The 13,951-nt window shown below is 71.7% G+C and overlaps 4 protein-coding genes across 4 annotated transcripts; 1 reads left to right on the top strand and 3 right to left on the bottom strand.

The window, feature by feature from the left end:
* Positions 1 to 215: 215 nt before the first annotated feature.
* AURANDRAFT_25709 (hypothetical protein) lies at positions 216 to 842 on the bottom strand (the record flags this gene model as incomplete). Its single annotated transcript, XM_009038332.1, has 1 exon — positions 216 to 842. The coding sequence occupies one exon, from the start codon at positions 840 to 842 to the stop codon at positions 216 to 218; it is 627 nt and encodes a 208-aa protein (XP_009036580.1).
* A 3,075-nt stretch (positions 843 to 3,917) lies between these two features.
* Positions 3,918 to 4,322, bottom strand: AURANDRAFT_16490 (hypothetical protein; the record flags this gene model as incomplete). The annotated part of the gene is made up of 1 exon (XM_009038331.1): positions 3,918 to 4,322. A coding segment is annotated over one exon (405 nt), but the record flags the coding sequence as incomplete, so codon positions are not given.
* A 464-nt stretch (positions 4,323 to 4,786) lies between these two features.
* On the top strand, positions 4,787 to 11,276 carry AURANDRAFT_71568 (hypothetical protein; the record flags this gene model as incomplete). Its single annotated transcript, XM_009038478.1, has 3 exons — positions 4,787 to 5,472; positions 6,746 to 9,265; positions 9,361 to 11,276. 3 exons carry the CDS (start codon positions 4,787 to 4,789, stop codon positions 11,195 to 11,197), a joined length of 5,043 nt encoding a protein of 1,680 aa, XP_009036726.1.
* Positions 11,277 to 11,470: 194 nt separating this feature from the next.
* On the bottom strand, positions 11,471 to 13,854 carry AURANDRAFT_63938 (hypothetical protein; the record flags this gene model as incomplete). The annotated part of the gene is made up of 3 exons (XM_009038330.1): positions 11,471 to 12,257; positions 12,679 to 13,499; positions 13,540 to 13,854. The coding sequence occupies 3 exons, from the start codon at positions 13,852 to 13,854 to the stop codon at positions 11,471 to 11,473; spliced, it is 1,923 nt and encodes a 640-aa protein (XP_009036578.1).
* Between the last annotated feature and the right edge of the window lie 97 nt (positions 13,855 to 13,951).

Below are 13,951 nucleotides of genomic sequence, written 5' to 3'. Positions count from 1 at the left end.
CGATTTGTTCGTCGAGACCGTCGGCTGCCGCGGGTCCTGCGAGCGCGGCCCGAACGCCGTCGCGCTCGACGACGAGACCGGCGAGCAGGTCGAGCTCGAGGAGATGTGCCTGACGACGGGCCGCATCACGCTCTTCGAGCTCCGGTCGCGCGCGCGCATGGACGACGTCGTCGCCAAGGCCATCCGCCACCTCGATAATTCGTGAGTTTTTTTTTTTACGTGGGCTTGTTGCCCCCCGGGCCGAACATGCGGAGGAGCCCGTCGAGGTGCTGGCCCTGGAACTTGAGCGCCTCGATCTCGTCGCGGTTGATCTTCTCCTGGATGGCCCGCAGCTCCGCCGCGCGCTTCTCCTCGACGTCGGCCTTCTTGTAGAGCTCCATGATGTGGTCGACGATCGTCGACGATTCGGCTTCCAACGCGGCGATCTTCACGATGAGCTCCTCCATGCCCGGCTCCGCCGCGATGAGCTTCTCCATGCCAAAGTCGACGCCCGCGAGGTGGACCCAGGACGTGGCGTCGTTGACCATGCGCTGCTGGTCCCGGATCCGCAGCAACATCAACCCGAGGAAGGGCTGGTCGAGCGTGACCTGGCGGATGAGTTCGTCGAAGGTCTGGGAGAAGAGGGCCTGGCGCACGGGGCAGATGCCCTTGGGCCGCGCCTGGCGGTCCCGGAGGAGCCCGTCGAGCTCGTTGCTCAGCGCGACGAGGTCGTCGCGCGTCGCGGGCGTCTTGGAAACGAACTGGCACCACGTGCCCGTGAGCTGCGTCCACTGGCGCGGCGGCAGCATGGCGTTGACCATGTCGTCCAAATCCGGCGCGCAGGTGCGCTCCTTGACGCCCATGTCCCCGATGAGCTCGTCGTCGCCGTCGACGCCGACGAACAGGGGCGCGTCGTACCTCAGGAGCGACTGCGGCGGGTCCGCGTCGGGCGGCGGGTCGAAGTGGCCCGGCTCCGCCTTGACGAGGGGCTTGAGCTTCTTCGGGCCGCTGGGGCCGGGCCGCCGCTTGCCGCCCCGGGGGTGCATGCCGGGCTTGCGGATCGGGGCGCCGTCATTTGTCGGGCGCGGCAGCGCCGACGTGCTCCGGCTCATGGCCAGGTCCTCGGCGTCGAAGGGCGACTCGAGCGCCGGCAGCGCGCGGAGCGACGTCGCCGCCATCGTTGCCGCGTTTTCGCCTCCGCGCGTCGCGCCGCGCCCGGCGGCGTTGGTGCGAGGGCAGCACCGGCGGGACGAAGCCTCAGCGCCGGGGCTGCACCGGTCGGATACCTGCGTTCAAAGTCGCGATGTTTACCCTCTTGGGCTGCCGGAGCGTCTGTGCGATCCTGCGTCTGGGGCCGCCCGCGCCGAGCTGCGCGTGGGGCTCCTGCTCTCGTGATGGCAAGCCCCGCCGCCGACGACTATGAGATGGACGTGACGCTCCTCTGCTCGTGGAATCGCCGCCAGCGATGGGCGCTCCTCGAGAATCGCTTTTCTCCGGCATCGCTCGAGCTGCAGATGCGAGCGGCCGCGCGGGAGACCGGCTCGGCCCGGCTGAACGTGGATCGCGTCCTCGAGGTGCTCGTGAAGCAGCGCGACCCGGGGCAGAACTTCAACCACGTCTGCGGGTACGTCCTCATGTTGTACGAGACGGAGCTGGGGCTGCCGCGGCACGTCGTCGACGGACAGCTTCGGTCTCCGGCGACCGGGAGCGTCGGCATCGCCGGCGTCAAGGTCTGCCAGGAGGACCACGCGCTCGCGACGGGCGAACTCGCGACGGTCGAGAACGCTGAGCAGATCGCGCACGCGATCCTGCCGGCGGTGCGGGATCGCGTCGTGACGCCGTTCCTCGCCGGCCGGCCGCTCGACGCGAGGGTCCAAGCGGCCGTCGACAGGATGAAGGATACCGCAGGGAATTCTGCCGAGGACCGCGCGATGGCCGTGGGGAAGCTCGCTCTCATGTCGCTGCTGAACGCGCAGTTTAGCCTCGCGCCCTTCGTCGTCCGCGACGACGTCGCCGCCGTCGCGAAGACGACCGCCGAGTACCTCTACGCCCTGGAGATCGGCGCCGCGGACGTTGCGAAGCGCGCGAAGCGGAGGCTCGCTGCGAACTACCGCGGCGTGGACCACGTCGTGAGCGCGCACCTCTTCGCGCCCTACGTATTTCCGGCCGGCCCGGCCGTCCGAAGCCTCCTCGAGCCCGTCGCCGAGGCCGCCGGCGCGACCTGGACGACCATCGTCGAGCGGCTGGACGGCGCCGACCGCGGCGACCTCGCGCTGGCGCGCTGTCGGGAGAAAGCCCACGCGTTCCGCGCCCAGATCCTCGCGCGGCGCGCGAACCTCGCGGGGTCCTCGGCCGCCGTCGACGCCGCGCGAGCGATGCGCGCGAGCCTCGACCGCATGACCATCGTCCAACGAGGCGCCTACTACTGCTCCGTGGTCCAGTACGTGGACGTGGACTGCGAGGGCATCGACCAGAACGCGCCGGGCAGCGAGGGGGTGGACCACATGAACGACCGCGTGCTCGCGATCGACGTCCACCCGATCCTGACGGCGTTCCGCAGCGCTCTGAAGTCGTTTGCGGAGCTCGTGGACTTTGGGAGGACCGGCGCGCTCCGCGACCTCGACGCCTGGCCGGTGGCCGCGCTCGTCCGCCTCGCCGGGGACGCATCTCATCTCGACGCGGCGGCCCTCGCGGATCCGGCGACGGGCAGCACGGTGGACCGCTGGTTGTGCGGCGTGCCGCTGGAGGAGGCCGAGCTCGAGCGCGTCCGAACGAACGGCGCGCATACCGTGGCGCTGCTCCGGTGGGCCCACGGCCTCCTCGGACCCCTCGCGTGCGCCTTTGAGGCCATCTCCGCGGCCCTCCTCCAGGAGATCAAGACTACCATCGAGGGCGTGGCTCCCAGGCCGGGCTACGCCACCGCCGAGCCGATCGTGCCGCCGCCGAGCGCCTGGGATCGCGGCGCGCCCTTTGAGACCATCGCTCTCCGCGCGCTCTTCCAGGGGATCGGCAAGGGCGTATTTCCCCTCGAATTCGCGCCGACGACGATCAAAGGCGTGGCCGCGTTCCGCGTCGCGCTCGTGCGCTGCGGCGGCACTCGCTGGGCACCCGAGACCCTCAGCGAGATGCGGACCGACGACTGTGCGGTCTGTCTCGAGTCGCAGACAAACAGTGACATGCGTGCATTTCGGCCCTGCGGCCACGCCGTCTGCAAGCGCTGCGCGACGCGGCTCCACGAGTGCCCGATCTGCCGCAGCGCCATCGCGTCCGTCGAGACGGCGAGCTATGGAGATATTGAGCATCGGATGCCGGACGAGGGCAAAAAGCAAATGTTCGAAATGATGGCGGATCTCATGACGCACGGCGGCGCCGCCGAAATCGTCCGGGCGGCCCGTCGACGGAGCGCGACCGCCTCCGGCTGGCCCGCGATCGAGGACGCGCGCCTCATCGAGCTGGCGATCGAGGGGCCCAATGGGCTCACGCACCGCATCATCGCCGACCTGGACACGATCGACGAGGCGAACCGGGGAAACTCCAAGTCGGTGCCCGTCAAGGCATCGGCCGTGGGCGGCAGGGCGATATGCTGCATGGTGGCCTGCGGCAAGACCGAGGGCGACACGACCTCGTTCTCGCGCTGCTCGCGCTGCAAGCTCGCCGTCTATTGCAGCAAAGAGTGCCAGAGAAAGCACTGGAGCATGCATAAGCTCGCCTGCGGACGGCTCCACGCCGCCTTCGCCGCGGCGTCGCCCGGCGAGCCGTCTAAGTAGCGTCACAAGCTCAAGTTACTTCCGACTCGCTCAGTGGGCCTTCTTCGCGGCGCGGGGCGGGTTCCGCCGCGGCGTGGGGAGGCTGCCGTCCTTGTTCGGCGTCGGCCGGGCCTTCGCGGGCGCGGCCGCGCCGCGGTTCCGCCACGCGCCCTTGGCCATGAAGGCCCGGAACTGGGCGTCCGTGGAGAAGGCCCAGTCCCAGAAGGGGAAGAAGGAGCCGTAGCAGCCCTGGTTGTGGCTGTGGTGGAACTCGTGGCGCTCGCTCGGCCGCGTGTAGCTCCAGGGGCTCCACGGCAGGCCGTAGCCGCTGTGCGCGTCGACGATCTCGTGGACGCGGACCACGACCCAGAGCAGGAGCGTGGCGAAGTGGACGCGGAAGAGGAGGGGCCCCGCGAGGAAGGGGATCACGTTCATGACGTCCTCCGCCGGGTGGAAGTGCTCCGCGGCGGGCGCGACGTTCTGCTTGAACTCGTGGTGCGTCTTGTGGACGTACTTGTAGATGCTCTTGTGGTGGAGCGTGCGGTGGATCCAGTAGAAGAGGCAGTCCTCCACGAGGATGCAGCCCAGCAGGTGCGCGGCGGTCTCGGACGCCGACGGCGCGGCGCCGGACACGGCGACGAAGCCCTTGGCTATTGGGTAGAGCAGCAAAGCGAACACGGGGTACGTCACCGCGGAGTTGAAGAAGAGGCCGCGGAAGGCCTGCCTGAAGAGGGCCTCGGGCGCGCGCTTGTCCTGCAAACGGTACTTATCCATGGACGGGAAGCGGTCCAGCGCCAGGAAGCAGGCCGACGTCGATAGGAGCGTGACGCCGTGGGCGAGGCTGATGGCGACGACCCAGAAGTTCCGCTCGCTCTCGAAGAGCGCCCGCGCGGCGCCGTACAGCGCGTGGTAGGCCGCGAGCATAATGGCCGCGATTGGCTCCCAGCGATGTTCCGCGGGCTGCGTTCGTGTAAAAAAGCACCTTGTACTTCGAGGATGTGCATCGCTGACAAATTTGCCTCAGCACACGATAATAGCTGCACACGATGCGACAGCACCCGATGTCGACCGCTCTCCGCGCCGCCGTCGCGCTGAACGTCGTCGCGCGCTGCGCCGGCTTCGCGCGGCCGGCGCGTCGCGCGCTCGCGCGGCGCGCTGCGATTCGCAGCGCGGCGCCGGAGCTCATCGTCCTGGACCTCGACGACTGCGTCTGGCATCCCGAGATGTACACGCTCAACGACATGCCGTCGACGCCGATCCGCGGCGACCTCGACGCGCGCGGCGAGGGCGTCGTCGGCGTCAAGAGCGGCCTCGAGACGATCCGCCTCTTCCCCGGCGCGCTCCGGGCGCTCCAGGAGTGCCACGACGGCGCGCACGACCCGAGCCGCCTCGCCGTCGCGTCGTCCGCGGACACGCCGCTCGCCGCGTCCATCGCCCACGCGGCGCTGTCGATCCTGGAGGTCGTGCCGGGCGTCACCGTGCGCGACGTCCTGTGCCGGGGCTGGCCCGCGGGCTTCGAGGACCACATCAAGATCGGCCGCGCGCCGCCGCTGTCGAGCGACAAGTCGAAGACGCACTTCCCGCTGCTCCGGGAGGCGACGGGCGTCGACTACGACGGCATGCTCTTCTTCGACGACAGCAACTGGTCCGACCACTGCCGCATCGTCGCCCAGAACTGCCCGGGCGTCGTCACGCAGCGGACGCCGCGCGGCATGCAGCACTCCGAGTTCGTCGCGGGGCTGAAGAAGTACGCCGACGCACAGGCGGACTAATTCGGATTGCCCTGGACGCGCCGCGCGCGGTTGCCGCGGCGTCGCGGTCCGGGCTTCGCCGGGCGGCGACGCGGACCGCGGGCATGGGCACGTCGTAGCCGCCGTCGGCCGCGTGCGCTCGGATGCCGGCCGCGACGGCCGCCCGGATCGCGGCCCGCTGGCGCTCCGTCTGGCGCTCGAGGATCGCGCGCGTCCGCGCGGTGCCCGTCGCGAACATGTCGTAGAGGTCGTCGGCCGCGTTGAGCCGCGCGACGAGCGGCAGCCGCGACGACTCGGGCGCCTCGAAGCCCGCGTCCGCGAGGGCCTCCGCCGCGCTGCGCTCGTCCGCGAAGTGGAAGAAGGGCAGCACGCCGTCGCCGCCCGGGAGCTGCGACGTTCGGGTCGCCGTGGGCCGCGAGCGCCGAGAGGACGACGTCGAAGCCCTCGCCCGCCCGCGGCGCGTCCCAGACCGAGAAGCTCAGCCGTCCGCCGGGCCGCAGCACGCGGAACGCCTCGCGGAGGCAGTCCGCGGGCCGCGGCAAATGCAGCAGCCCGAAGGCGACGACGACGGCGTCGAAGGTCTCGTCGGCGAAGGGCAGCGCCTGGGCGTCGCCCTGGCGCAGCGTTAATCTGGCGTGCTTCCGCGCGAGCGGCTCCGCCAGCGCGAGCATCTCCGAGCTAAAGTCGAGCGCGACGACGTCGCAGCCGCGTTCCGCGGCGTCGTCGGCGACGAAGCCGGGGCCCGTCGCGACGTCGAGCACGCGCGCGCGCGCCGCGTCGCGCCCGCCGAGGGCCGCGTCGACGAGCGCCGGCGCGGCCTGCGACGTGAGCGGGCCGAAGCCCGCGTCGTAGGCGCTCGCGCCGCGCTGCCACATGTCGTGCTCCAGCGCCGAGAAGGCGTCGGTGGCGGCTCCATGCGTCGCAGCGCCGCGCCGCAGCGCGCGCGACGGCCAACGTGATGTGAGCGCGCGCGCCAGCCGTAGCTTCGAGTTGCAGGCCATCATCTAATAGGTCGTCAGCCGCCAAGCTCCATAGTTTTGCCACAAGCACTTTTGGGAGCTAATGTTTCCGTCAACAGCATTGACAACTGCCCTGCGCTAAGCAACGCCTTGGGAGAGCCCCGGGCGTCCCACAGCAGGGGCGCCAGCCTCTGCCGGCGGTGTCCCGAGGGTCGTCGCGGGACGCGCGGCTCCGGAGCCATGGGCCCGGCGCGCTAGCGGCGGCGCCGCGCATGGGACGCGCCTAGCGCGAAAACAACACAATGGCCAGCGGCGGCGCGTCGGACGAGGCCGCCCTCGCGCGGCAGCGGGCCTGGTGGAGTTCCGTGCGCCAGTTCGCCGAGGAGAAGGGGCTCGTCGACGGCCTGCCGGAGGAGGCCAGGGACCTCGACGACCTCGTCGCGTCCGTGCTCGGCGGGCGAACGAGGCCCCAGGGCGGCGGCCGGCGGCCGTCGACCGCGGTCGAGCTCGAGACCGTCGCGTCGCTTTTAGAGGCCATGGCCGAGTACGGCGCGTCGCTGCGCGTGCGCGAGGCGGCCTTGGAAGCCGTCGCGCGGGAGAAGGGCGAGCGCCACGGCGAGGTCGCGCGCGCGAGCTTGCGGGTCGGCGCGCTGCACCTGCGCGCCGGAGACCACGCGGCGCGGCGCGACGCGCTGGAGCGGGCGCTGGGCGTCAGCGAGGACGCCCACGGCGCCGAGAGTTTAGAAGTCGCCTCCGTGCTGACGCACCTCGCGTCGACCTACGGCGCGCTCGGCGACGCGGAGAAGCGGCGGCGATTGCTGGAGCGCGCGCTCGACGTCTACGAGGCTCAAAAGGGCGAGAACGCGCGCGAGGTCGCGCCCATCTTGGTGAACCTCGTCGACGCCATCGACGACTGCCCCGAGTCCGACGACGAGCCCGACGACGAGCGGCGCATGCTCGAACGGGCGCTGGCCATCGAGGAGCGGGAATACGGCGCGGAGCACGCGGAAGTCGCGTCGACGCTCGTCAGCTTGGGCGCGCACTACGCGTCGCGCGACGAGGCGCACAAGGCGCGGGGGCTCCTGGAGCGGGCGCTGGCCATCGAGGAGCGGGTGTTGGGCAAGACGCACGGCGATGTCGCGCCGACCCTGGGCAACCTCGGCCAGTGCTACGTCGACCTGGGGCTGCCGACGCGCGCGTCGGAGCTCTTGGAGCGCGCGCTGGCGCTGGAGGAGCGGGACCGGGGCCGCTCCGACCCGGAGGTCGCGCGGACTCTGGTCGCGCTCGGCGACTGCTACGGCGACCTCGGCGACCGGCGACGGCAGAAGGAGCTGCAGGAACGAGCGCTCGCGATCTTCGAAAAGAAGTCCGGCGACCCGAAGACGTCGCTGGACGTGGCGGCGTGCCTCGTGAGTTTAGGGGACTGCGTCGGCTGTTTGGGAGATGCGAAGCGCGGCAAGGACATGATCGAGCGCGCCCACGGCATCGAGAAGCGCGTCTACCGCTCCAAGAACTCCGTCGAGGCCGCGGCGACACTCGCCGCGCTGGGGGTGGCCTACCAGCGGCTCGGCGACTACCCGACGGCGCGCGATCTGTTGGAACGAGCGCTCAAGCTCGAGGAGCGCGAGCACGGGCCGCACCACCGCGAGGTCGCCGTGACTTTGACGAACCTCGGCAACTGCTACGGCGACCTCGGAGAGGCCGCGAAGAGCCGGGACCTGCTCGAGCGCGCGCTCGCCATCGACTACCGCGAGTACGGGCGGGACCACCGGGCGGTGGCACCGACGCTCAACAACCTGGGCATCGCCTACGGCCGCCTCGGCGACGTCGACAAGCGGCGGAGGCTCATCGACCGCGCGAACGCGATCAAGGGCGCGGGCGACGCTTCCTTCTCGGAGCGCGAGGACGCCGCGGGGCCCCTCGCGCCGCTCACGGGGGATGCGCCGCCGCCGCCCGCGTCGGGGTCCCCGGCCTGGGACCTCGCGAAGTCGCTGCGGAGCCCGGACGCGCGCGTCGTCCGCGAGGGCGCGCGGCCGCAGCTGCCGCCCCTCGCGAGCGGCGCGCCGCTGGCGCCCCTGACGGGCATGGCGCCGCCGCCGCCCGTCGACGGGTCGCCCGGGGCGCGGCTGCCCCTCGTCTCCCCGGGCCGCGGCATCGGCACGCAGCTGCTCTCGGCGTCCGGCGGGGATCGGCGTGGCGAGCGGCACCTGCGGGACCGCGAGGACGAGCAGCACCGCCTGAAGACGCTGCAAAAAAGGCGCGACGACCTCGAGGAGGCCTTGAAGCACGAGCAGCGGCGCCACGGCCTGCACCACCGAAGCGTCGCGTCCGTGCTCGTCGATTTGGGGGTGTGTGTGGGCGATCTGGGCGACGCGCCGGGCGCGCGCGACCACCTGGAACGCGCTTTGAACATCTACGAGGCGCTGCTCAAGGGCGGCGCGGCGGACTGCACGCTGTCCGTCGCGGAGACGTTGACGGACCTGGGCCACGCCTACGGGAAGCTCGGCGAGCCGCTGAAGCGGCGCGACTTCTTCGAGCGAGCGAGGACGCTCTTCGAGAAGCACTACGGCCGGCACCACCCGGACGTCGCCATCGCCCTGGTGAACCTGGGCACGGCCTACGGCCACCTCGGCGACCACCGGCGCCACCGCGAGCAGCGCGCGCTCGCCATCCTCGAGCGCGAGTACGGCCGCGACGACGCGCGCGCGCGCAACTGCCGGGCCCAGCTCCGGTCCGCGGCCCACAAGCTCGAGCGCGAGCGCGGCGTCGGCTCGTCGCTCGTGTCGCGGCTCTGCGCCTGCGTCGCCAAGCCCCGGGCCCGCGTCGTCCCGTCCTAACGACCCCTTTGTGTGATTAAGCCTGAGGGTGTGGTACTGCAACTTGATGTGGTGTTGCATAGACGTTGCAGAAGCTCTCGACGATGAGGTCAGCTCAAGCTCTTGCGTGGCTCGTCGCCTGGTCGCTCACGCACTGCGCCGCGCCCTTCAGCGCCGTCGCGCCGCGCGCCGCGGAACTGCGCTTCGACCACGTGCAGATCTTCGCCGACGAAGTCGCGCCCGTCGCCGACTACAAACGTTTGGAAGCCGAGGCCGCGGCCCTCGGCGCGCGCCTCGACGCCGGCGAGGCGCTGCCGGCGGGCGACGCCTTCGACGGCCTCAACCGCGACGTCGTGCGGCAGCTCGTTTGCGCGCTCCAGTGGCGCGTCGCCGCGTCCTGCGAGGCGCGCGACACCGCGTCCGTGCTCGTCTCCTCCGCGGCGGACGGCGCGGGCGCGAACTTCGTCGTCACGGCGCCGGCGGCGCACGACGCGGACCGCGCCGCGCCGGCCTGGGCGGGCCTCGACCGCTGGCGCGCCGCCGTCGACGCGAAGCGGGGCCGCGGGTCCTTTGGGGTGCTGGCGTTCGAGGCCCTCGGCGCGACGTCGTGCGCGGCCGTGCTCGACGCGTACCGCCGGTCGCACCGGGATTTGCTGGTCGACGACGCCGTCGTCGACCTCGGCGAGGGCGTCCGCGTCGTCGAGGCCTACGCCTATCGCGACGCCGACGGCGGGCCCGACCGGGGGACCGTGCTGCGCTTCGTCGAACGGGACGACGGCGCGCCGCTCCTGCCGGGCCTCACACCCACAACGGCGGACTTCTCCCGGACGCCCCGGGCGCGCAGCGACCACTGGGTGAGCAACGTCGACGACCGCGGCGGCTTCCTCGACACGCTGCGGGACGCGCTGGGCTACGAATCGAAGGTCGAGTTCGCGTCGGGCGTCGTCGCCGCGGGCGAGGCCGTCATCGAGTCGACGGTCGCCGGCGGCGGCGAGGCGCGCGACGGCTCCGTGGTGTTCCTGCCCGTGAACAACGCGCTGTCGCCCGCGGGGCACGTCGCGCAGTACCTCGAGCAGATGGGCCAGGGCGTGCAGCACGTCGCGAGCCGCGTCGACGACCTCGTGGCGCTCGTGGACCGCGCCAACGAGCTCCGCGACGCGACGGGCGAGGGGTTGGCGTTCCTCAACGTGCCCCGGAGCTACTACGGGGATCTCCCCGACGCGGCGACGCTCGCGCGCCGGTCCGGCGCGTCTTTAGAGGCGGCGGAGGCCGCGCTCGACGCGCTCCGGGCCGCGGGCGCCGTCGACGCGGCGGGGCTCGTGGACCTGGAGTTGGACGCGGCGCGGGCTGAGATGTTGGTGGGCGACGGGGCCGTCGCGGCGGCCGTCGCCGAGAGCCGCTACGCCAACTTGAAAGACATGCTCGGCGACGAGTTCGACGAAGCGGGCTACGTCGCCATCGTGCGCGCGAACGTGCTCGTCGACGCCCAGGGCGACGACGTGTTGCTCCAGATCTTCACGCAGCCCGTGCTTCGGCGGGCGCCGGGCGAGGAGGCGCCCTTCCTCGAGTTCATCCAAAGGGTCTGCGCGAAGCGGGACGCGCCGCGCGCGGGCTGCGGCGGCTTCGGCATCCGCAACTTCCTCGTGCTCTTCCTGTCCATCGAGCTCAACGCCGCGGCGGACGCGCTCGCGCGCGCGGACACGCCGGCGGCGGCGGCGAACGCGGCCGCGCGGCTCGGCTGCCTCCGGCGCCAGCTCGCGGCGTCGAACCCGATCCTCGCGGCCATCTCCGACGCCGCGGCGGCCGAGGCCGACGGCCTCGCCGCCGGCGACGAAACGGCCGTCGACGCCGCGCGGCGGCGCAAGGACGGCGGCCAGCGCGAGCTCCAGGCCGTCTCCGCGGCCTTCGCGGACGAGATGCGCGCGATCCGCGAGGAGGGCGCGTAAGTGTCTCGCGTGCTCGTCGCCGGGGGCGAAGGCCGCCTTCATGGTCAGGCTGTGGGAGGGAAATAAAAGATATAAATTCCTCAGGTTCGATACGCTGGTTAATACTTGATTCGCATTGTAATTGCGAAGGCGGGGGGCGGGGCGGGAAACGACGATCGGGCGGAGAAGGACGCGGCGGGGACGATCCGGCGGGGAAGGGCGCGATCCGGGCGATCGGAGCGATCCGGGACGACGGGAGCGAGCGATCGGACGACGAAACGGTCGGACGGCGACTCAGAGGGCGGTGGCGACGAGCGCTCCGTTGACGATGGCGACGTCGAGGCGCGGGTGCTCGCGCGCGGCGGTGACGAGCGGCGAGGCGAGGAAGTTGACGTTGACCGCCTCGCCGGTCACCGCGACGAAGCCGACGAGGATGTCGCGCACGCCCGCCGTGACCGCCTCGCCGGCGTGGAGGACCTTGCCCGAGTGCGCGACGAGGTCGCCGGCGGCCTCGGGCCGGAGCACGCGGCCCGACCCGACGAAGCGCGTGCCGCCGCCGACAAAGTCGTCGGGCGAGCTCATCGCGACCGAGAACGAGAGCAGCGAGGCGTCGCGGTGCGCCTCGAGCTCGGTCTGCGCGCCCGGCGCGTCCGCGTCGTAGCGCACGTAGAAGAGGTCGTCGACCTCGAGCCCCGCGCCGGCGCCCGGGTCGCCCGCGGCAAAGAAGGCCGCGCGGAGCGCCGGCAGCACGACGGCCGCGACGATCGGCGCGCAGACCGCCCAGATGTGCGGCGCGTCGTGCAGCGAGAAGTCCGTCGTCGGGTGGGTCGCGTGCCGCGTCGTCTGCCAGCCGCGCCGCGCCACGTGCGCGCCCGCGAGCGCGACGACCGCCGCGACCTCCGCGGGCGCGAACGCGCCGCGCCACGCGTGCGCCGAGAGCAGCCGGCTGACGGGCGCGCCGTGGCTCTCCGCGCGGATGCGCGCCTCCCAGGCGTCGTCGCTGCGCAGCGCCGCGAGCAGCCGCGCCGCGTCGCGGACGCGGGCCACGCGCTTGTCGCGGCGCCTCGTCGGCGTGCCCAGGCTACTCAAGGTCACGTACGGCACGAGCGGGGCCCCGCAGCCATCGACCGTACCCGTGCAACGATTCATCGATCGCGCAGCACCAGGGGCGTCAAGCCGCGGAATGCGTGGGCGGCGCCTGAGGTCTGCGGCTGGCTGCCACGCTGTAGACGATCTCGATGAGCTGCCGCTTACTTGAATCATGTGTGAAGCTGCGTTGAACATTATGACCCGCGCGGCTGTGGTGCGCGCGCCGGACCCGGGATCGCTCCGGGTCACCCCTGATCGCCCCGGGATCGCTCCGGGTCGCGCCGGACCGCCAGGATCGCGTCCGAGCGCGCGGGGTCGCGCCGGATCCCCGCGCCGGATCGATATCGCCGCGGATCGCCGTGGATCGCGCCGGGATCGCGCCGGATCCCCCTCGTAAAAACGAAGCGCCTTACCACGTCGTCGGCGTGCCGTCCGGGAGCGTCCACTCGCGGTCCGCCCAGGCGTGGCCCGCCACCGCGGCCGCGCGCACCGCGGCCTCGTCGATTTCCACCCCCAGCCCCGGCCCCGCGAGCGTCGCGACGTAGCCCTCGGCGTCGACGTCGAAGGCCTTCTTGTTCGCCACGTAATCCAGCAAATCCATGCCGCCCTCGCCGTTGTAGTGGATGCCCAGGGACGTCTCCTGGAAGCAGAAGTTGACGGCCGTCGCGTCGACCTGGAGGCACGCCGCGAGCGCGATGGGCCCCAGGGGGCAGTGGGGCGCGAAGGACACCTCGTAGGCCTCGGCCATGCGCGCGATGGTGTGGAGCGACGAGATGCCGCCCGCGTGGCTGCAGTCCGGCTGCAAAATATTCACCGCGCGCGTCTCCAGCAAATCGCGGAACTCCTCGACGGTGTACATGCGCTCGCCCGTCGCCAGGGGGACCGACGTGTGATGGGCGACGGTCGCGTGGAGCGCCGGGTTCTGGCCGCGCACGAGCACCTCCTCGAAGAAGAGGGGGTCGTAGGGCGCGAGCGCCTCCATGAGCTTTTTGGCCATGGGCAGCTTCACGCGGCCGTGGAAATCCAAGCCCACGCCGACGCCGGGCCCGACGGCCTCGCGCACGGCCTTGAAGCGCGCGGCGGCGGCGGCGACGGCGCCCTCCGTGTCGACGTACTCCATGCGGGAGCACGCGTTCATCTTTAGCTGCTTGTAGTTCGACGTCGCGAGGACCCGCGTCGCCTCGGCCGCCGACTCTTCCGGCGAGTTCTCGTCGCCGCCGCACCAGCGGTAGACCTTGAGCCGGTCGCGCACGGCGCCGCCGAGGAGCCGCGACACGGGCGCGTTCAAAAGTTTTGCCCGCGATGTCCCACAGCGCCTGGTCGATGCCGGCCATGGCGCTCATGAGGATGGGCCCGCCGCCGTAGAACTTCTGGCGGAAGAGCTTCTGCCAGATGTACTGGATGCGGCTCGGGTCCTGGCCGACGACGCTCCTCATGAGCTCCTCGACGGCCGTCCGCACCGTGTCGCTGAAGCCCTCGACGTTCGGCTCGCCCCAGCCGACGACGCCGCGCTGCGTCTCCACGCGCAAAAAGAGCCAGCGCGGCGGCACCTTGAAGAGCTCGTAGGAGGCCACGACGTCGCCGCTCATGGCGCGAGTTTCGGGCGCGTCGCCGACGTCGCCGGCGGGAATGCGAGAATGCGCGTTCTCAAAGAGCTCTTGGGAAGCCCGATTATTATTGCCCTGC

Source organism: Aureococcus anophagefferens, assembly GCF_000186865.1.
Source record: "Aureococcus anophagefferens unplaced genomic scaffold AURANscaffold_8, whole genome shotgun sequence".
NCBI lineage: Eukaryota > Pelagophyceae > Pelagomonadales > Pelagomonadaceae > Aureococcus > Aureococcus anophagefferens.
The sequence above is the reverse complement of the archived record's forward strand: the minus strand, read 5'-3'. Positions and strand labels throughout refer to the sequence as shown.